This window comes from Scleropages formosus, chromosome 12 (assembly GCF_900964775.1).
Source record: "Scleropages formosus chromosome 12, fSclFor1.1, whole genome shotgun sequence".
NCBI classification, from domain to species: Eukaryota; Metazoa; Chordata; class Actinopteri; order Osteoglossiformes; family Osteoglossidae; genus Scleropages; species Scleropages formosus.
Genome location: NC_041817.1, coordinates 8,396,952 through 8,418,840, shown reverse-complemented (window position 1 = coordinate 8,418,840; position 21,889 = coordinate 8,396,952). Strand labels below are relative to the sequence as shown.

Sequence of the window (21,889 nt, the reverse complement as noted above, 5' to 3'; positions counted from 1 at the left end):
CGCTTGTCCCGAGCAGGGTCGCGGCGAACCGGAGCCTAACCCAGCAACACAGGGCGTAAGGCTGGAGGGAGAGGAGACACACCCAGGATGGGATGCCAGTCCATCACAAGGCACCCCAAGCGGGACTCAAACCCCAGACCCACCAGAGAGCAGGACCCAGCCAATCTCACCGTGCCCCCTTCGCTATGGCTAAAAGTCTTGCCTAGAATGGTGAAAATTAGAGGCAACATTGAATGCAAACAATCCAAGTCATTCCATCTTCAACCATATTCTGTTCTTCAAAGCCTCTTCCAAGGTATGTTTTATCATTTTATTTTGTGCAACCCTTCAGTTGGTACTTGTGTTACATTAAAGTGGATCCACAATATTAATTAAACAGTTTCTACTGATCCAACTGGGATGTAATTAAAAGAATAATAATAGTAATAACTCCAGATTGTCCATCCTTCTATTTCAACTGTTACGCACACAAGGGCAGGAGACAAGTGTGGGATCTTTGATTAGTTTTCCAAGGGACAAGGCGAGAATCGTGCTCGAGGACAGGTGTGGGTGGAAGAATCAAAAACGAAGGACGTTCTGCGGGACGATCCAAAGTCAAAGTACAAAGCGAAGGTCATAGATGCAGGCGTCAGGACTTGGGGACAAGGAATCAAGGCTGGGGAGATGAAGCAGGAATACAGGGCAAGGGACAAGGGTGTGACTCTAACTAACAGGGGGTGAGGTGGTGCAGCGGTGCAGCAGGTTTGACCGGGTCCTGCTCTCCAGTGGGTCTAGGGTTTGAGTCCCACTTGGGGTGCCTTGGGATGACCGGCCCCCTGTCCTGGGTGTGTCCCCTCCCCATCTGGCCTTGTGCCCTGTGTTGCCGGGTTAGGCTCCGGTTCACAGGGACCCTGCTTGGGTGAAGCAGTTTCAGACAATGTGTGTGTGTGCAAAAAACCCAATGTTGTTACCCTTATTGTGTTTCTTGGGGGCAGCTGGTACTGTAGTGGTTAGCGCTACTGCCTTTGGACCCCAAGGTTGCAGGTTTGATCTCCAGCTGTAGTACCCTTGAGCAAGGTACCTACCCTAAATTGCTCCAGTAAAATTACCCAGCTATATAAATAGGTACATGATTGTAAGCCGTAATGTTGTAAGTCACTTTGGAGAAAAGCGTCTGCTAAATATGTAAATGTAATAGGGAACACAATCATCTGCTAATAAACAAAAACAAGAGAGAAGTGGGTGGAAAGAGATGGATGAATAGACTGATAAAAGCACCATGGCATGAGGAGATTAGCAGGCAGACAAATGGAAGAGACAGTGTAGACTAAACTACTCTCTACCCTGTGTGCTGTTCAGACTTGAGGAAAGATTATTACAGCATTAAATACTATGTTGACTATAAAATGTCCTCTAGTGTCAGTGTTGCCCACCCTTCTATACTGGATGCAACAACAGCAAACTATTATCAGAGCACGAGTAGCTCAGTATGTCTGCATACATCCGTATGTTTTGTGTGTATCTGTGGTTTGAGTTGAACAGTTGCAAATTCGCATTTGTTCCTACTTGTGTTTGTGGGAAAAGCACAACGAAAATATCTAGACTATCTCCCTGCTCTTGCTGTATTCCTGAGTGAATATAAAACAGTGCCAGGGCCAGTTCAGGTCTTTTGGACCTGAACTTAATAATTCAAACTCCCTAAAAACATCATCAATAAAAGATAAGAACTGGCCAGACTACTGAGCCCCATGAACAATGGACCTTTACCTCTTTGTACACAAAGACTTGTCAGAATGAGACGGCCTTTCCACTCCGGTCCTAAGGCTCTGCAGCTTTTCAGCTTGATCTCCCCCAGTGAAACTGGAGCTCGGATGATGCGTCAGTTTTCAGGCGAAGAACATTTTGATCATGAAGTTGAACATAAAAGCTGAATTCCACAAATTGTGACAAAATTTTTTTTCACACATTACTACATTAAAACTACAAAGACAAATGCTTTTACTACAGGTTTATTACATCTGTTATGAGGATCTGCAACTACTTCAGTACATTCAGACAGATCCCTCAGCTGTAGAGTACAATCTTGGTGTTGCGTCGCAAGTGGCAAAATGGTGCCAGAAGTGGGATCAGACTGGTAAACCAATTGGTAATGTTCCCTAAAGTATCATTAAAAAACACACACACACACATTTTCAGAACCGCTTGTCCCACACGGGGTCACGGGGAGCCAGAGCCTACCTGGCAACACAGGGCGTAAGGCCGGAGGGGGAGGGGACACACCCAGGATGGGACGCCAGTCCGTCGCAAGGCACCCCAAGTAGAACTCGAACCCCAGACCCACCGGAGAGCAAGACCCGGTCAAACCCACTGCGCCACTGCACCCCCCACCTCATTAAAAAACATTTTTAATGAAAATCAATTTAAATTAGTCGGTAGGGGACACATTTGTTACACGATTCAGGTGTGAGACCATCATCTGCACTGTCAAGACACAACAGGGAAGATGCTCAGCTTCATGTATCGCGAAAGTCTATCAGGATCGGTATCAGAAAACACAAGCGGGAGGCATCTGTAGCGGAAAAAAGCCAAGGTAAGCTAATTGAATGGCCGCTTAGCCGGCAATGTCGTTGCTTAACCTAATCGTTTCAAATACCAGACATGAGAGGAAGAAAGGTATTCAAGGCCATGAGTTCTGGTTAAAAGCAATGTCACTCGGCATCCTGTGCTCTGTCATTCTGAGTGTGGGAGTACACTGTCCTGCCAACTGCTTTACAGTCATGCCCTGAGACACATTCATCCGAGTGATGGGAATTCACCCTTGCGAGGGTTCTACTTAATACCCCTACTTCATTTACAAGGACCTTGTTTGGGTTTTGCACGCCTCCTGACACCTGACTGGCGCAAGATATTTACATGTACATTAATTCATTTAGCGGGTACCTTTGTGCAAAGTGACTTCAGATGCCTTTAGGCAGTATTTAGCTGCCATCTTTATCCAAGGTGATCTGCAGCACTGGATATGCTACACTTAACAACCATCAATACCCTCACGCATTTATACAGCATAGCAATGTAACACATACGTGCACAGATTCACATACTCTGGGCAACTGAGATCTAGAAGTTTAAGTCACCTTGGGTGAATAAGGTGTGGGCTGATAACGCTACAGAGTGTTCATCGGAAGTCGCTTTGGAGAAAAGCGTCCGCTAAATGACTAAATTTAATCATACGACTTCAGATGGCACTGACTCAATTGATTAAATGAAAATTTAAACAAGTTTAAATGAAGTGGGTGAGTGAAAGTTTGTGCACAGCCAAATCAAAAAATTGACACCTCTTATGACCGGGGAGTGAATTAAACACAGCTTTGTGACCCTGTCTGAGAAACCATAGGGTTCTCTGTGTTTTTAAAGTTTTTTAACATGCATTTTTCAGTCTCTTTTTCTTCTGCTTCTGTTTGGTTCAGGGAGCGCTGGCTAACTCCTTCACGAGGAAAAATGTAAGATTTCTCTCCTAATAAAACCTTGTACATTTGAATAAAGAGCAAATAGATTATGAGAAAGGAGTGACCTGAGGGATAGGATGAAGAATGTGAGAATTACATAAAACCGTTTTGCTAAAAATAAATCTCTGCAACTATTTCAGTACATTCAGACAGATCCAAAGACTGTGTTACATAATGGCCACGTGGAGAAGTAAGGAATAAATCTACACATCCTTTAATCAAAAGATCTTTTTATGTATGCAGAGTAGAAGAAATAACTTAATTGAGAGATGTGAAATGTAAATAATTATAGTCAAGGGAGGCCAAATGGGATTCAGTTCCCATCCTGGGGAAAAAAAAAGAGTGGGAGTGGATCACATTTTCCATTGTTTTGTTGCTATTGCAGGTGTTCTTTGTGTATTAAGCAATGCAAATGTGAGAAGGTCCATGTGAGAAGGATAGGGGAAAGTTTACACTCTTTCATTAGGCTCATCAGTATAAAACATGTGTGGCAAGTCAGTAGGGACCGGAACAAGCCTTGGATGATGGCAATTAATTTACGGGGATCTAGTGAAACATGAGCATGTGCTCAGCAGAGATGGGTAAAGAAGATGGACTTCATCTGACATTCTCCGAGCTCTCACCACCGCTGCCACACAGGTTTGTGTCCTCATGTGCAAAACATGATGGGATAGTGTACAGAGAAGGGAGCAACACAGAGCTCGTGTTCTCAACTACACGCTCATACGAACACTGTTTACAGGGCTGACAACAAACAAGGTCAGACTACACTTACATTTATTTAGCAGACACTTTTCTCCAAAGCGACTTCCAACAAACTCTGTAGCGTTATCAGCCCACACACTTTATTAACCACGGTGACTTACACTACTAGATACACTACTTACAAAGGGTCACTCATCCATACATCAGTGGAACACACTCTCTCTGTCACTCACGCACTATGGGGGAACCTGAACAGCATGTCTTTGGGCTGTAGGAGGAAACCAGAGCACCCGGAGGAAACTCATGCAGACACGGGGAGAAAATGCAAAATCCACACAGACTGAGCAGAGATCAAACCCACATCCTCTCACACCACCCAGGTGCTGTGAGATGGCAGCGCTATTCGACTAGAAACACCTCGTTTATCTAGCAATTCCACAGAGGACACAAAGCATTGTTATGAAATGGTTTAAAGCAGGGGTGTCCAGTCATGCCCTATAATGGATGTAGACTCTGAAGAGCTTCATTCTGTCCCGGCACTGAACAGATTATTGGACGTTATTACGTGGATACAGTTTTCACACACATTATGGAAAAACTTACAATGTAAATGCAGTATACACTCTCACGAAGGGTTGTGGTGACGACTACAGGACTGTATGTGAATGTAAGGACTTTTTCTAACCTGTACCTTGCACAAAGGTAGTTCCAGCTCCAGAGAATCAATGTACTGACTTTCCACCAGTAAAAACCACCATCCACAAGTATGGAAAGTGAAGTTATTAATGGTGAAATTTCTGAAAATCCATGAATTCCACTGAGCAAAACTGGAAATAAAAATCTAATTATTCCACTGAGCACAAAGACGTCTGGTCTCCTGGGGTTTGCGAGGCCAGGGCAATGCAGGTACGCGATGACCAACAGCACCCAGCAGTCAAACTGGACCATGAACTCTGGTGACCGGCTGACTGGACACCGCAGCATGGAGAAATGTCATGCAGATGGTGACATTTCCTCTGCACCAGCACTGCATGTGTGAGGTAACGCCAAACTGAACTCTCAGTATTCCACTTCTCCATCGGAAGCCTCCGTTTCCAAAAAAGTTATTCTGAAATATTTTTAAGTTGAACAAGATTTTAAAAACTTGTTTTTCCATCTTGGAGATCTACTAAAACGAAAGCGCAGCTGTCAGTGGAACCTACCGAGTGACATGTGATACGAAGTGATGGTAAAATGGGCTCTTGGCGAAGAACTGTCGCACTAAAAGAGGGTGAGGACCTAGCAGGCTTGCAGGACCATGACTGGGGTCAGTGTGTGACTCTTCCCCAGCGGCTCCCACCCCTCTGTGGTGAATACATTCTGACAACCCCGACAGCTTCGGCAACGCTAGCAGTCACACGGCGCCTGCGAGGGTAAATGTGTTTACGTGATTACAGTGTTTGTTTGAGTGTGTGCGTGGGCGGATGCACTGCAAATTTTCTATATCAATAGGCTCGTACACATTAATGACAGTGAGTGAGAGAGAGTGTGTGTGTGTGTGACAGAGAGAGGGAGTTATTCTGGTAGCTCGGAAAGCCGCTTCACTCTCCGACACCTCTGTGCAGCCAACACCTCTCAGTGTAAATATCCACAGATCCCCGACCCTAACCCGACCGCTTCTCACACTCAGCTACAGCATTTGTGTGTTGCTACTGCAGAGTGGAGCTACTTCTTAGACTACCACACATTCACCACACACACACACAGACACACACACACGCACGCACCACACTTATGGTCCCTGCCTTCTGCCATTCCGCTCTCTTCTCTAGTTCAGTCTCACTGTGCAGTGAGAGGTCTTAGTTAAACATGACAGGAGGTGGCAGCTCCTTCTCACAGAAGAAGAGGGGAGGAAAAGAGGGAACTGCCTGGAGCACCTTAGTCAAGTGTCCTATTAATGAGCAGTGTGTGATTAACGTGCCTGATTCTCTGGAGCGGGTCCCTCTAGGTAGACCTGTGCTTCCATCCCGTAGGCAATACAGGCTTTGCGGGTGAAGCTATAGCCCCCTCTCACCCTCGCCAGTCAGAGTTCGGACCACTTCCAGCATAGCTGCGATCAGCTCCGCTTCACCATGCCGGCACGATCCGCTTGTCCCTCCCTCTAGGGTCGAACTTTTAAACCAGACCCTTTTCACAAAAGAAGGCAGAGGACCTCTCGCATTCCAGAGTCTTGGACACAAACCATGCGAAACACATCCCAGACTGCTGTGTGAACCCCCCTCCTTCATTTTCTCCCTGCTTTCATTCTGCCCATCTCACTCTCCAGCGATTTTCAAAGCACCCGGGGGTCTTGCCTACCCTCCTTGTTTCTCCAGTCAGCATCTTACCCCCTTCCTCCTTAGCTTGTCTCCTCTGAGCATCTCGTGTCCTATCTTTCTTTTCCGACACTCATGTGAGGCTCCGGTGGTGTCCAGTATAAATGTGCTAAAAGAGGCCCATCTCTCCAGTGCCTCTCGCTGAACAAGTGTCTGCAGGTATCAGGGCAGGTGAAACTGCTGCTTAAAACTACACCTGCCATGTGTCATAAGGGCAGCCGTTTAAGTGTGAGACAAACACCTTTAGACACGTACTGGGCCGCCTTGGTGCCAAGCTCAGCATGTCAGAGGAGCATCGCAAAAACAGCAGCACACTGAGTGTGAGAGAATTCACACACACACACGTACTCAAGACACCCCACTCCTGGTCAAATTTCATGTTTTGTTGCTTCTAGGGAACAAACTTAAGCGTGACATATTTCTACAAATTTTAATGTCAAGTTTGTGGATTTGAGATATTGCTAAAAAAAAAAAAATAACATAAATTGTGGTATGAGCATCCTTCCTGTTCATACAGTGGTGCTATACATGACTCTTTAGGCCTTAATCCAAGTCAGGTGAAGACAATTCCAGAGCTTAATGAATTCTATAACCCTTTGAACCTCTGAGACTGTTGTTCTTACATTCATCAGCCACAGGCTCCTCCAAGCAGTTGAATGAGATTCTGAAAATAAAAACAATTGACTTTTACAAAGCACGGGAAGACTATAAAAAGATATCTAAATCCTCCCTGCTTGCAATTTCCGCTATCTGAAAAGTCATTAAGAAATGGAAGTTATGAGGAATAGCTGAAGTCAAGACAAGACCCAGAAGACCAAGAAAGTCTACAGAACTGCTCACGGACTGGTGAGGTTTGCAAAGCTGAGCTCCACATCACTGAAAAGGAGCTGCGGGAAGGTTTAGCTCACACAGGAGGAGGACATCACAAAAAACAACATATGAAGTGTGCAACACAACACTGAGATAAGGCCTCGGGGGTTCTGGAACCAAGTGTTGTGGTCTGATGAAAGAAAATGTTAACCGTGGCTATAAGCGTTTGAAGATGAGTTCTGTCTTAGTAACTTCTCCTGCTCAACACAAACTCATGGAGGTGAATCCATTGTGCATTGGGATTGGGTAGCAGCCGGTGGTACAGGAAATATTTTACAGGTAGAGGGAAGAATGGATTCTTCTGAATATCAACAAATCCTTGAAGCTAACGCTCCACAATCTGAGAAGAAACCGAAGCCGAAGAGGAGTTGGATATCACAAGAAGACAATGGTTCCAGACATACCTTAAAATCAACCATAAACTTCTTCAAGAAATGAAAGATTAAGGTATTGGAATGGCCTTCACACAGTCCCCACACCTGGATATTATCGAAAATGTGTGGGTAAATCTGAAGCATGCCCAAGAATATTTCCGAACGAGAAGCACTGAGCAAGGAAAAGTGGGGAAAAATCCCCGAGCAAGAAAGACTAAGGCTTCTACAAGAAACGTTTGGAGGTTAGAATTTCTGCCAAAGGGTGTGTTACTAAGTACTGGTTGACAGGGTGCCTAAACTTTTGGACATGCCCCATGCCACACTTTCTGTTTTTTTTTTCTCCAGTTTGTTCAATTTGGAAAATACATAGTAACTGCATTAAAATGTGCAGAAATTTGTTCCCGTTAACATGAACTAAGAAAGTCAACAAAACATGTCATTTGAGCAGGGGTGCCTAAACTCCTGCACACAACTGCGTAAGTGCTCGAGTGCGGAGAAAAACACACACGTCACCAAAGCTTTCAACAGTCACAGACAGAGATGACACACTCAAAGGGACCAATGTGCCCGTCGCTGTGATATACGACTGGCTGTAGCCCACATTGTCTGTGAAGCCCCACCTCGACAGCTCTCCTTCCAGACGCTGGGAGCGGCACTCGAGCCATCACACTGCGAGTCCTCTGCATGACTCACCCAGGAGTAAATGGGTTTGTCAGGACGACTGAGCTGTGACATCAGGAGGGAGCCTGGGGCACTGAGAAGAAGCCTAAGGACACACAGTCACAGGCTAAAAGCCTTCCTCCCACTCACTTTCCTGCACTCGCTACCCTCCGTAAACTGTAAAACATTTAAATAAGCCGGCGAGAGCTTCAACTCTCACTACAGAATGCACAGACATGGTAGAAGGTGCAGAGTCAATATTGCTGAGACGTTGTAGGCATCACTGCATTCTTCACTGGCCACATACAGCACGTTGGAGGTACAGCAGACGGGCAGCTCACCTCTGACATCTGAGTCACATTTATTCTCCAGCAATCTCATTCAGGCGGTACCCTGCACTTCTTCCCCCATTCAGTGATTTGGTCCACATCCAACACACTTTTCCAGTGTGAAGACCTTGTGTAAGTAAACCACACATGGCACTACAGGCTGGAGAACACTGCCACACTGCCAATATAGCAAGAGCGGTAACACACCCTCACCATCACCGCTGTGATCAAAGACAAGGGCAGAGAGGGAACTTCAAAATTCCCCATCGCGCTTTTCATACTGGACCATTTTATAACCTGCATGCAGTGAGACTGTAGAGACAAGAAAATGGGAAATGCACAAAAATAGCTTCCTGTATAATCCCGAATGCTGAAAAGCGGAGCTGCTCCTATCGCTAACGGTAATCGCTGTAACATAATGAGTGTTTGTGAGCGCGTGTCACTCTGCGTTTGTGCGCACGGTTCTGCTGCTGTGTGTGCGTGTGTCTTTGTGGCACTCAGAGGCGAGGCATCCTGCTTTGTTGGAGCAGTTCTGTGTGGGTGGGCTGTTCTTTCATGCCTATGTGCTCATGTGTGATGTATGACTGTGCTGGGAGACTCTGATGTATATTTATTTCCATATAGGAACTGCATCACAGAGCATTTATATTCTCTATATGAAATGAGCTAATGGATTATGGAATGGCACATACTGTGCATCACCCACCTGATGCATATTCACTTCCCCAAGGGGGAACTGCTGTTGGACTCTTGAGAAGTGTGTCTCCATTGGTTGCTCTTATAAAAATGGCTACTTGTATGGATGGGACTTTGAATAAAATAACAAAGAAATGAAAAATTACCTTGAAATATAACAAAGAGTAAAGAAGAGGAACACAGGGCAATTCCAAAACACCAGGACCATTTACGGTGACCAGCAATTCGGACAGCATGTCAGCAAGGGTCAGCGCTGTCTGCCACTATTTACAGTATCCCCAACGTCTAGATACGTAGAGACATCCGTTGATGAACTCTCATTCAAAGTAGAGTGATGTCGCTGCATAAAGGACAGTGTGAACAGTTCGCCGATTTAAATTGAACTTACTAAAAGTGTATCATTCTCAAATTTATTTTGTATTGCAAATTTCTTGTACAAAGACTACAAATTCCCATTTGTACTAAAGCCACGATGTACTCAAAAGCCCCTTTGTATGTTTGCGCATGGGGGGCTATAAAACCTTAATGTTCATGTGGACCAAGCATAAATATGTTACTGACTTCAGCAAAGAAAGAACACTATCAAAGAGACCTGCAAAACCGATGGGTTGAGTGGCACTGGCTGGAATCATGGGTGAAGATAACACCAGAACCAGAACCATCAACAGTCCAAAAGCCCTCCACAAACACAACACAAGGGTTACAATTTAGCGCAGAGATTTTTGTTTTGCTCATTCACAGCCCCTGTGCTTGGCAAACACCTTCCGCCAGGGCGAGGCACTCGTCTCACAGCTCTTCACGTAACACCTCTCACATCGATTCAACAGGACCCGCTTCCAGCAATGATCCGGTGTGAGCTTGGCTCCAGCACTAAGCACCAGCACGTCCACCATGGTAAGAGCAGCGATGATGGCGAGGCTTTCACCTTGGTACCGCGTTACTGCAAACCCCCAGCGCTCTTGTTACCTTCTACCGTCGGTCCCGTCCACAGCAGCTGAGGGGACAGTAAATAATTCCTGGTAAACTGCCTGCCACCCCAGGACCTGCTTGCTGACCGGCCAAGTGTTTCTTTGTGTGTGTGCAGTTTGATCCATTCAGAGAGCTTGGCACTGAGTGGCTGTGCAGAAACTGGCTCAGAACAATACGGCAAACTCCACCATTCTTGCGCTTATTTCCATCAAGGACAGCATAACGTCGCTTCTTAGCAGACCTTCTCTTGAATGAAAGGATGGAGTCGTAAAAAAACAAGCTCAAAAGTATTAAAGATACTCTGCGGTGTGCACTGACATTATTTGTATATGTAAAAAACTGTATTTAAGTAATCAAAAGATGCGTAGTAATTATACCGGGAGGAAAAAAAATCCCAGCTGAGCCGTTGACGGAAATATCATAAAATGGACAGGTGCACTGATACGTGTCAGATGGGTCTGGCAGTGTAATTAGGGTGACTAATGTTTGTCAGCAACGCAGCTGGTCACCAGAAGGCGTACTGACAAAGTCACATGTCGTCACCATGTGCGCCCACCTTTGGGGGCAAAAGAGGCTGCGAGGCTGCGAGGCCTCGCTTTGCTTTATGGCGCAGGCGCTGTCCTGGGAGAGCCCGCATGAGTCACTGCGTCCAGCGCGGAGCAGCGCGCACCCAGTTCGCCGAGCCGCGCATCGCACGCATCCCAGCTTGTGTTACAAACACAGAACGAGGCTCGCGGAGCATCGGTGTCGTCGGCGCACGAGCGTGGCGGCAAAGGTACTTCCGGCAGAGCCGACGCATCGCCACCCGGCCCGGATTCAGCCACGGCACCGGCACAAAAAACACGCACGTTCTCTTGAATTCACTGGTCTCCCAAGTTTTTTTTCCATTTTGTGCTCTTTCTACCGTGCTATTTTTAGCAGTTATGGCACTGCGAGTAAATCACCCCACAAACTGCGCCGCGCTACCTCCAGCCGATCGTGGCGAGGGGTGACTGATTGCGCCACAGCGCCCGCAGGAATCATCAGTCCACAAAGGGCACGGCTTCTATGGCCATATCGAAACCGTATATTTGAAAAGCCCATACTGTGCACGCTTGACCTGACATGCGTTGCTTCTGAACATAAACACGTGTACACTACACACGTAAAGCATGCGTTCGCACGCACCACAATACTGTGTTACGATACAATGTGAGAAGTGTAACATCAGACTCTCCCTCAACGCTGCCCTTTGCACACATGGCACTCGCATGTTGTGGATTGCAGAAATATCGCACTGCTACGCATCAAATTCACCACCTCCGCATCTCATGAGACACCTTTCACATTGTCTTCCGTTTTAAACTGTGCCTAAGTGTTCAAAGCAGCTGGAAAATAACCGGTGGGTACCGGTGTAAAAGATGCACTGTCATGCGCGCACCAATTTAACTCAATAAACAGCTATTTAAATAGACTAAATGGTTGATTGCTTACAGTAACCCAGAGTAAAACAGTGGGGTAAACAAGTTGGCTGCACAATTGTCCAAGCTATCTAGCCATTCTGTGTGCTAGGAAGTAATATTTTGTCCTTGCAAATAATGTAAATGTTCAGGTACCAGTTCTGACTGCTAGTCCACCACCAATGTTATTATCATTACCATTAGTCACTTGGATGATGCTCATCCAAAGTGACTTACAATGTTATATATACACACACACACACACTGTCTGAAACCGCTTATCCCAAGTGGGGTTGGGGGCCAGAGCCTAATCCGGCAACACAGGGCGCAAGGCTGAAGGGGGAGGGGAGACATCCAGGACGAGACGCCGGTCCATCGCAAGGTGCCCCAAGCAGGACTCGAACCCCATACCCACCAGAGACCCAGCCAAACCCACTGCACCACTGCGCTCCCCCCCAATGTGTCTATAATATATATTTTTTTCAATATTTTGTGTGATTTATGCATTCATACAGCAGGTTTTCTGACAGTACCATTTCAGCTTGTGTATCTCAAACAGGAGCAGAGGGTTTTAGGTTCCGGCTGAGTTCCCCAGTCCAGAGAGGTGCACGGAAATGCACGTATATCCACCTTCCCTGTCTAGGGCTTTGGGAACACACTGTTTCCTCGTGCAATCCGACCCAAAGCTGCGAACAGACGCTGGCTGTGCTGTACCTGAAGTGCAGGACACAGAAGGGTCGTTAATCAATTACTTATATTTAGCTGACACTTTTCTCCAAAGCAACTTACAGTGTTAATCTACCTACAGTTATTTACCCGTTTATACAGCTGGGTCAATCTTCTGGAGCAGTTGAGGGTAAATACCTTGCTCAATACTACAGCTGGGATTCGAACCTGCGACCTCTAAGCCCAAGTGCAGCAGCTGTAAGCACTGTGCACGGAGGTGCCGGGCCTACGAGCACCGTGCACCACGGTACGGTACCGCGGTTAGGTAGGGCCGTGTCTGCCCGCAGGGTACTGGGGCCGAGTGCGAATTCCACTGCCGGAAAGCAGTTCGCTCAGTGGTCCTTGGCTCAGAGTTTCCATGAGGAATTGGCGCAGAAGAGCTGTGAAGACGGAGGTCCATTCATTCCCCGCAGATGGAGACACCTGTGGGTCCCTGCGCTTCCGCTGCTCCGTCCACTTTGCCCCACGCAGGTGTCGTGCAGCCGGACTGCACTTTCCACCGGGGCTCTACACACTTTAAAAATGTCCCTGTGCTTGTTGTTGGCTTTTGCAGCACCGTTTGCACAGCAGCGACCGGGAGCTCGCGTCCCTCTCTAATAATCATGTCCCAACGGCCAGGTTGTCGCGTGAAACAGAAGTACCGAAACCCACGACGAACAGCGAGCGGGTGCACGAAGGGGGCGCCGAAAGCGGCACGCGGTAGGAGAGAGCGCGTCCCTGCCGCACGCGCGCACACACACACACACACGCACACGCAGCGCGCGCGCCGCGACCGCCGTTCTCCCTGCACGTGCCCGTCCGCCACAGCGCGGGAAACTCGCGGCAACTGAGTCTCGCGAAGAGCTACGCGAAAGCGCGGCGGCGCCGTGTCTGAGGCAAAAAACAGCTGTTGCGGACGAGTAAAGGACACGTTACGCAGCTTTTTTCTTTGTTTTTTAATTTATTTTTTTTAAACGAAGGAATCGCACGGTCGACTGACCGATTTGTGGCGGGCCGGGGACGCGCGCGCGCCCGTTACCTGCATGCTGACGAGAGACCTCCGGCGACGACGGCTCGCGGACCGCTGCGCTCCGGACACGACTTGTCCCCTCGTCGCCTCGTCCCCCTGCGTTGCTGCGCGGCCGGACGTCCGTGTGCGGCGGAGGAGATGCGAGGAGGAGGGAGGAGAGGAGAAGAGAGGAGAGGAGAGGAGGAGGCTGGTTCCCCCTCTGTCCGCTCTGCTGCTGCTCTTCTGCCGCCTGTCACTGAGCTCTGCTCCCACACACACACACACACACACACACACACACACACACACAGAGAGAGAGAGAAAGAACACACTGACGCCGCCTCCCGAGCTCCCAGTGTAGAGTGCACTCGAAGCAGAGGGCCGCCGCAGGCCGCCCGGCGGCGTCACCCCGACAGGGACCCAGTGCGCCTGGGGAAAAGTGGCCCTTCGCAGCGAGGCACTCGTTCAAAGAGAGGTACGCGGCGGCGGGGGGCGAAGGAGCGCTTAGGGACCGCTTAGAGACGTCCGGCTAGAGCCCCGAGACGTTCCTCAAGACAGCGCACCGTGTGCGGGAGACACTGCCGAAGACCGGGGGAAGAGTGAGTGAAGGCTTGGTGGAAGGACGGGAGAACGGTAGCACAACTCGGTGGACGCAGCAGGCCAAGTAGGTTAGTACATACTGTGTACAAGTTGTACGTACATACGTACATACATACATACATATACATATTGTATATACATAGGCCTACAGTATATACATGGATACATACATACATTGGTAAATAGATAGACAGATATACATTTACTCATTTAGCGAACACTTTTCTCCAAGGCAGCTTACAAAGTTTAGCTACTTACAATTACTTAAACATTTATACAGTTGGGTAAATGTACTCAAGTAATTTAGGGTAAGTACCTTGCTCAAGGGGTGCGGTGGCGCAGTGGGTTGGACCGCAGTCCTGCTGTCCGGTGGGTCTGGGGTTCGAGTCCCGCTTGGGGTACCTTGCGACGGACTGGCGTCCCGTCCTGGGTGTGTCCCCTTCCCCCTCAGGCCTTACGCCCTGTGTTGCCGGGTAGGCTCCGGTTCCCCGTGACCCCGTACGGGACAAGCGGTTCTGAAAATGTGTGTGTGTGTGTGTGTGTGTACCTTACTCAAGAGGGGGGCGCGGTGGTGCAATGAGTTCGACCACAGTCCTGCTCTCCGGTGGGTCTGGGGTTCAAGTCCCGCTTGGGGTGCCTTGCGACGGACTGGCGTCCCGTCCTGGGTGTGTCCCCTCCCCCTCCGGCCTTACGCCCTGTGTTACCGGGTTAGGCTCCGGTTCCCCGTGACCCCGTATGGGACAAGCGGTTCTGAAAATGTGTGTTTGTGTGTGTGTGTGTACCTTGCTCAAGGGTACTGCAGCCAGAGGTGAGGTTCAACATGGCAACCTTTTTTGGATCCAAAGGTGGTAGCTCTAACCACTACTTTATCAGCTGCCCTTATAGATATAAATATAGATATAGACACAGATATAGATATAGAAATAGATGTAGACAGGTTTGGAGTTTGAAAAGAGGAGAAACAGTGCATGTGCTGGACCCTGACAGTGCAGAGCTGCTGGTCTCGAAGGTCATTAAAGTGACTGATGCGGTGACAAGTGGCAGCGGGACTGGAGGACGGTGAAGGATACTGGGGTTACTCATGTTGCTCCACATACATTTCTAAAGTGACTGCATGGAAGACCAGAATAGAAGTCCAGGTGACGTTTCTGCAGGAGAAAAAATATCTCAGAGGCGTCAGGATTTATGAACAGGCAGAGCTATTTTCCTCGCCTTGCTTCGTGTCTGACTTGCATGAGCCGTGAGCGTTTCGGGGGGGGGGGGGGGGGTGATGGCGCCGATTAACGGACAATTGACAAACAGCAGAACATGGTTATTTTACATACAATACATACCGCACAGTGCACAAATACTCCCTTTCCTCAAATGAACGCTGTCACCTGGGAAGTTGGCATTTTTAAACAAAACAGGTGACAGAAACAAGGGAAAGTGGAAGAGGCCGTCTATGTATTTGAGTCAGTAGTCGAAAAGCTGCCGAGGCAAACTTTTTCCAAAGGAACGGAGGCGGGGCATCTCATCCTTCTTTACATCCCTATATGTCCAGGATATAAACTAGTCCCAGTTACTCGACTTTCACAGTTCACTGTCCTCATCTGCCTTCCCACATCGAAGGCGTTTACTGTGCTCTTCATTCATCCTCATTGGGAAATCAAGGTAATAATGACACTGAACTGGTTCTCATGTATATAAGTGGAACTAAAAGGATCCCTGAGCCTCTGCGGCCTGAGAATACACCAATGCGGAGTGCTCTCCTGCAGTTGCATGTGCGCTCCATGGTTTGGGTGTGCTCACCACATTGGCTTGATGCTTTGATGCTTCTCACGTATCGGAGCAGGTCCCCCGGAGCACTCGGAAGTCCTCTGGTCTTTGTGTGGACCCCAGTGATCCACCAATTTCAGCGCCTGAAGAGCGACAGCCCTGCCCATGGCTCTGGGTTGGGGCCGGAGGGGGTGCAGGGAAATGTGCTGAGCAGCGCACCTCTTTTACCCTGAAAGCCATGGTAAAATAGCTGTGTTTCTCTTCTGCGGGACACCGGCAGCAGGAAGGTCGACCTGCGGCGAAAGGCGACAGTTTGTGCAAAGGAAGTCCGTCTGCTCTTCCTGGCTCAGAGACGATGGCCAAAAGCGGCTCTGACCGCAGCGTCATCTTCTAGTGGCAGCAGCCTGGGGTCCTACGGTCACGATGCCCACAGGATCCAGGACCGCGGCACCTGGACAATCGATGGCGCTCGATGGATCGCTAACAGTGCGGAGACGTGATATGAAAATGTTGAACAGAGTGAATCAAAAGGCCTTTTAATTGTTTACTTAAACACACACTGGTTTTACTGAAGTTCTAGAGAATCCAAAATCAACTTATTTCTTGAACTCTCATACATTTGCGATGGATTGAACGAGTTCAAGTGACACAGTGATGAGAGTAAAGAGCCGTCTTTTTAAAGGAAAGACACACACACCGATGCTGGCATCGTATAAAAAACCACGAGGGCTCCGTTCGCAGGCACTGCTCCGTCGAAACCCTTTGATTTTCTGTGGAAATGACTTACAGGAGTGCGTTACGTGTTGAGATGTGTTTCATCTTTCTGTGGGAAACAATGCGGCTAATTTTAGATGCACCACAGACCGGGTGTGCAGCGACTCGAGAGTTCATACGAATCTGTTGGCTCCAAAAGCGGAGCTTTTCGCTTGCACAAAGAAACAAGACCAAGGTATCAAATTCATCAGTGGCGCACATCTTGTCCATCACGTTGCGGCTGCATTCCACCGCCAGGAAGCTCGCTAGCAGTTCACTTGTTTATGTCATGTTAATTGCACCGTACAAAAAGTTCCAAATGCCTGGACACGGTGAGATGTTGCGTATTTTCACTGGGCCGAATGTAGACCGGATCACCGCTTTACAACCATTATGAATGTCAGTCCCTGTCTAATTAAACCACTCATGATCCATCTGTCCTTAATTTGCACCAGGAACTTATCGTATCACACAAGTAAAATATAATATGTTTGACAGGGAGCTGGGTTCCGACCCCGAGAACAGTGTCTGGTCTTTTTCTGCAACGTTCTGCTCTAATGCAGCACAGTCTGAACCCCATTATCCCTGGAATTTAGTGAGAAAATGCTTTCTGAGAAATTACGCATTAGGAATCAGACGTAACTAAGGGATTGTCAGTGGCTTATTGTGCCATTTGGAGGGGGGGGTAGGGAGTGGGGGTTATGTCGTCATGGAAACTGTTGCTAAGTAGAAGTGCAAAGGATGCTTCGAAAGAAAGCAACGGAGATGGAACAAAGTCGGAGCAAGAAACAGAAGCGGAGGACAGGGGAGGGAACGGGAGGGAAAAGTGCAGAATTAGGTGGGGAGCATCGTGTGGAAAGGAGCCGAGGAAGAGAGCGGAGTGAGGCCCAACTAAGAGAAAACAAGAACTGCAGGTTTAGAGAGGCAGCTGCGCTCCCACACGGAGGCCAATCGCTCCCCGGCCGAGCTGCGCGTAATCCGGCAGGCGATACAAAGGGAACCCGAGTCAACGACGTGGACAACAGATGCGCCTCTTAGTGCACAGAAATCTTATTCATCATTGCCGCACACCAGCAAATCCAGCATCCGCATGACCCATAGGCAATTTGCAGTAATAAACATAACTAATGTTATGGAACTGCATCACATTTATTAAAAAAAAAAGAAAAAAGAAAAAAGCAACAGTACTTCAAACATGTTGTCTCTGTGCCAGTCGGTGAAGCCAGGCAGCGAGGTTGTGAGTTAGTTACACCACGTTTCTATGCTATAGTGGCACGAAGGGAGCCTTCCATATGTCCGCCTGTGTGTGTGTGTTCTCACGACTAGCTCAGCTGACTGGTCTGTCTCAGAAATTGTGGTTATTTTTATCCCACCTTGTGCCAGCGACAGCGTGCATCTGAGCTCCCGGAGCAGGAGGAGCCTTCAGTCTAATTGAAAGTGTGTGTGTGAGAGAGAAAGAGGATCCTTGATGCTTACATCGATAACACAGCGGACACACACACACACACACACACATACAGTACGTTACCCAACACAGTCTTGTGCTCAGTCGTTGTGGACCTTTCTGACGTGTTGCTCTTTCCTCTCCTTCACTTTGTACCGTGCACCATGTTTCTGTGTGTGTCTGTACTTTCGCCTTCCTCCGTCCTCCTCTCTTGCCCAGTTCTTACATCTCTACTATTTTAGCTCCCAATGTTCCCAGAGAAGCAGCAAATGGAAAGGAATGGCCAGCATGCGGTGCGTGGTCAGTAAACGGCAGCCTGCCTTCGGCACGGTTATTTTCTCCGTCTTGAGGCCCACCCCACGCTCGCGAGGTGCACTCGGGGCAGGATCCGTCCACATTTGTGAAACGCACACCTGGTTTTGGGACACAGATCAGGGTCTGCACTTTAAGTTGGGCATCCCCCCCCCATAGGCCTCTCAGCTCCAGTAATAATCACAACACCACTGCCAAAAAATGTTTTCTGATCCCATTATCTTTCATTTCCCCCCGAAATCCCTCTACCGCAGATATAATTAATGCAGAGCGATAGGAGGAGGAGATAAGAGCAAATCTGAAGTTAATCTGACTGGTCAAGACTGAGCGCATACAAAGAATTTATATATATACATATACACATACACACATACAAAAGAGATGGTTAGAAAGCCACGCCGGGCCCTGGGTGCAGACATAACTAATGCCCAGCCCTGCAAGAAAGTCTCTTACTTTTAAATGTTTTCCAATTAATGGACTCTTAATCTGTTCTGGGTTAATTAAATACGGAAGCGGCTACCAGGCTCTGAGGACACACCGTTATGTTCTTTATTGGTGTTAAGGAAGCTCGCAGCTTAATTACTTTCTAATCTAATTCTTCTCAAGCCACCTTTCAACTTTGCCAGCTTTTTCATTTACGTGATTCGTGCATAAAGCTGAAATTAACACCTTGACCAGTTTTCCATGCACTTAAATAACACAATTTTTTACCAAATATGAGCAATTATTTTTTTCTTTTGCCACTTGTGTCCTGTTTATCAAATTGGAGAAGAGTTGGGGGAGAATAATGCAGCATCAGCTGAGAAAATATTGTCACTGTTTAATGTTGGATATAGACATGCTTACATTGCAGAGCTCCGGGGGGGGGTCATAAAATCCAGCTGAGAGAGAAAAAAAACAAATATAAAATATTACAAACTGGACAGTGTTTTCTTCTGGGACTTTATGCCTCTGACCTTATGGCGTAAGAATGAGAGATTGAAAAGCTGTACACAGGGAATTACATAAACAAAAAAAAAAGTCCAAGATTAATCTGGATTTTTCTGTGATTATGCAGAGGTCAGGGTTTAAAGGTTTAGGTAGAGAAAACCAGGTCAAAGCCTCATTGAAATATTGTACATCTCAATCCATAGTGGCACACAAATACAGTCAGTAGTCACACAGCCTGGGACATTATACACTTAATGATGATGATAATAATAATAACAACAATAATAATAATACACAGTCTGAAACTGCTTGTCCCGAGCAGGGTCACGGCAACCCGGAGCCTAACCCAGCAACACAGGATGCAATGCCGGAGGGGGAGGGGACACACCCGGGACGGGACACCAGTCCATCGCAGAGCACCCCAAGCGAGACTCGAACCCCAGACCCACCGGAGAGCAGGACCCGGCCAAACCCGCTGCACCACTGCACCCTCCATAATAAATGATAAGAAAAATAATTATTATATACTAGCCCCACGCAGTGGGTTGGGCCGCAGTCCTGCTTTCCGGTGGGTCTGGGGTTCGAGTCCTGCTTGGGGTGCCTTGTGGCGGACTGGCGTCCCGTCCTGGGTGTGTCCCCCTCCCCTTCTGGCCTTACGCCCTGTGTTGCCGGGTAGGCTCCGGTTCCCCGTGACCCCGTATGGGACAAGCGGTTCTGAAAATGTGTGTGTGTGTGTGTGTGTACTAGCCCCAGACTTAAAGGTGCTTTCCCACGAATCAGTGGCAGCACTTATAGGTCCTGGCCCGCGTGGGTAAAGTGCGAGTTCAACGCGAGAGCGCCATCTAGTGGTCAGTGTGTGCAACGGCTGCCTTCGCGCTCCTATAAGGCAATTGAAGTGAATTAGTCACAGCCAAGCAATTCGGTGCTGCAGGTCTCTTCAAACAGCCCGAGTCCACGCAATGGCAGCTTGTCCCTCACGTATTTTCCGGATTAAGCCGTTTCAGAAGTTTAATCAGCGCCTGTGCTGCAGTGTTTTCGAGGCAGCAGGCCCACAGGTCACATCATGTCCCGATGCTGGTGGCCCCGTGGGCCTTGGTGTCCGCAGGCGATTTCTCCAGCGCTCATCCTGCTGAGACCGAAAGACCGAATTTAATAAAGCAGCCAATGGACACGTGATGCCGTCTGAGCGTTTTGCAGGTGGAAAATGAGATGCGCTTGACAGCGCCGCAGCTGACGTGGAGCCGGACAGTCCATGGGAAATGCGCAAGGCCGCTGCCGGGCACGGACCACATGGCTCATTAAGGAACACCGTCCCTGACCCCGCAAACCCAATTTCTTTACCACAGGAACACACGCGACTACGGAGCACAGTCTCGGACCTCACGCCCCTGGTCGACTGGGACGGCCTAACAGAATAGCATAATAGATAGTTTTTACAGCCAATTCCATTTGTGCAGATGAAACACAGTAAAAGACAAAAACAATAGTAAATATTCACTCATATTATATTATACATAATAATAATTGATAAACTGAATGTCCAGTGTGTCTTTGTCCAGAGTCTTTTCCACAAGCTCAGGGTACAACGTAGGGTATGCAGCCTCGATTCAAAGCTGCTGCAGTTTACATAATTAACAAAACTACTGAAATCATATGAGCTACTTTTACTACAGGCCGTCACGTAAATCAAGAGCACATTTTCAAGAAGCCAAAAAAGAAAAAAAACTCTTCTCAATATCCAAAAATATGTGAAAGACCTGAGCATTTTTTCTAACAGTATTTTCTCCATTAATTGCCTGTATTTATTTTGCAGTGATGAACTGGCCCGGTTTTGTTTTATAAAACTCCAGCTGAATACTATCTAATAGGCCTGTAGAATTTTAATGAGCCACATTATATGGCCTAAAAGACACAACAACCTGATTTGGTGAAAATATTATGCATAACACCTTTACCGTGGTAATGCATGCCTCATTTTTCATTGCGGCGTTTGCATTGAATTTGTACCGTGCATCAAGTTAAGGCCCTCCCTGCATTTGTACAGACCCTCGTCCGTTTCAGCTACATTCAACATGTGAAACGCGCTACACAAAGAGAGCTGTGCCCTTAAACTAATTTTTGCAAATCATTAGTGTATTTATGAAAACTTTTTTAAATATTGTATTCAATTAAGATTTTTTCAATTAAACTTGTAGAGTGAGCTACAGGAAAACCCTTGTTTCACTGCGAACGGCCAGTTTCAGGCACAGTGAATCGCATTCACACGCCGTGAGCAACAACATAAAAGTTTCACTTGCACACCTCAGTTCTCATAACCAACGCATTTCTAAAATACCTACAAGTCACCCACATCTGTATGGACACTGCAGATGCTACACACCTACATAACCCACCTACCCAACAAGCTGGTTTGAAGATGCCATGCTGAACTTCTAAGGAAGTTGTGTACGTCAGAAAAATAAATACGGAGGGGCAGCAGATGGCGCAGTGGTTAGAC

General features: G+C 47.7%; 1 protein-coding gene across 2 annotated transcripts in view; it reads right to left on the bottom strand.

The window, feature by feature from the left end:
* LOC108940391 (calsenilin-like) overlaps positions 1-13,810 on the bottom strand; it is a 45,520-nt gene extending 31,710 nt beyond the window's left edge. For both annotated transcript variants that reach the window (XM_029256836.1, XM_029256837.1), the window contains exon 1: positions 13,626-13,810. In XM_029256836.1, coding sequence (XP_029112669.1) covers positions 13,626-13,631 — 6 coding nt within the window. In that variant the 5' untranslated portion in view covers positions 13,632-13,810. The remainder of the gene's footprint in view (positions 1-13,625) is intronic.
* Between the last annotated feature and the right edge of the window lie 8,079 nt (positions 13,811-21,889).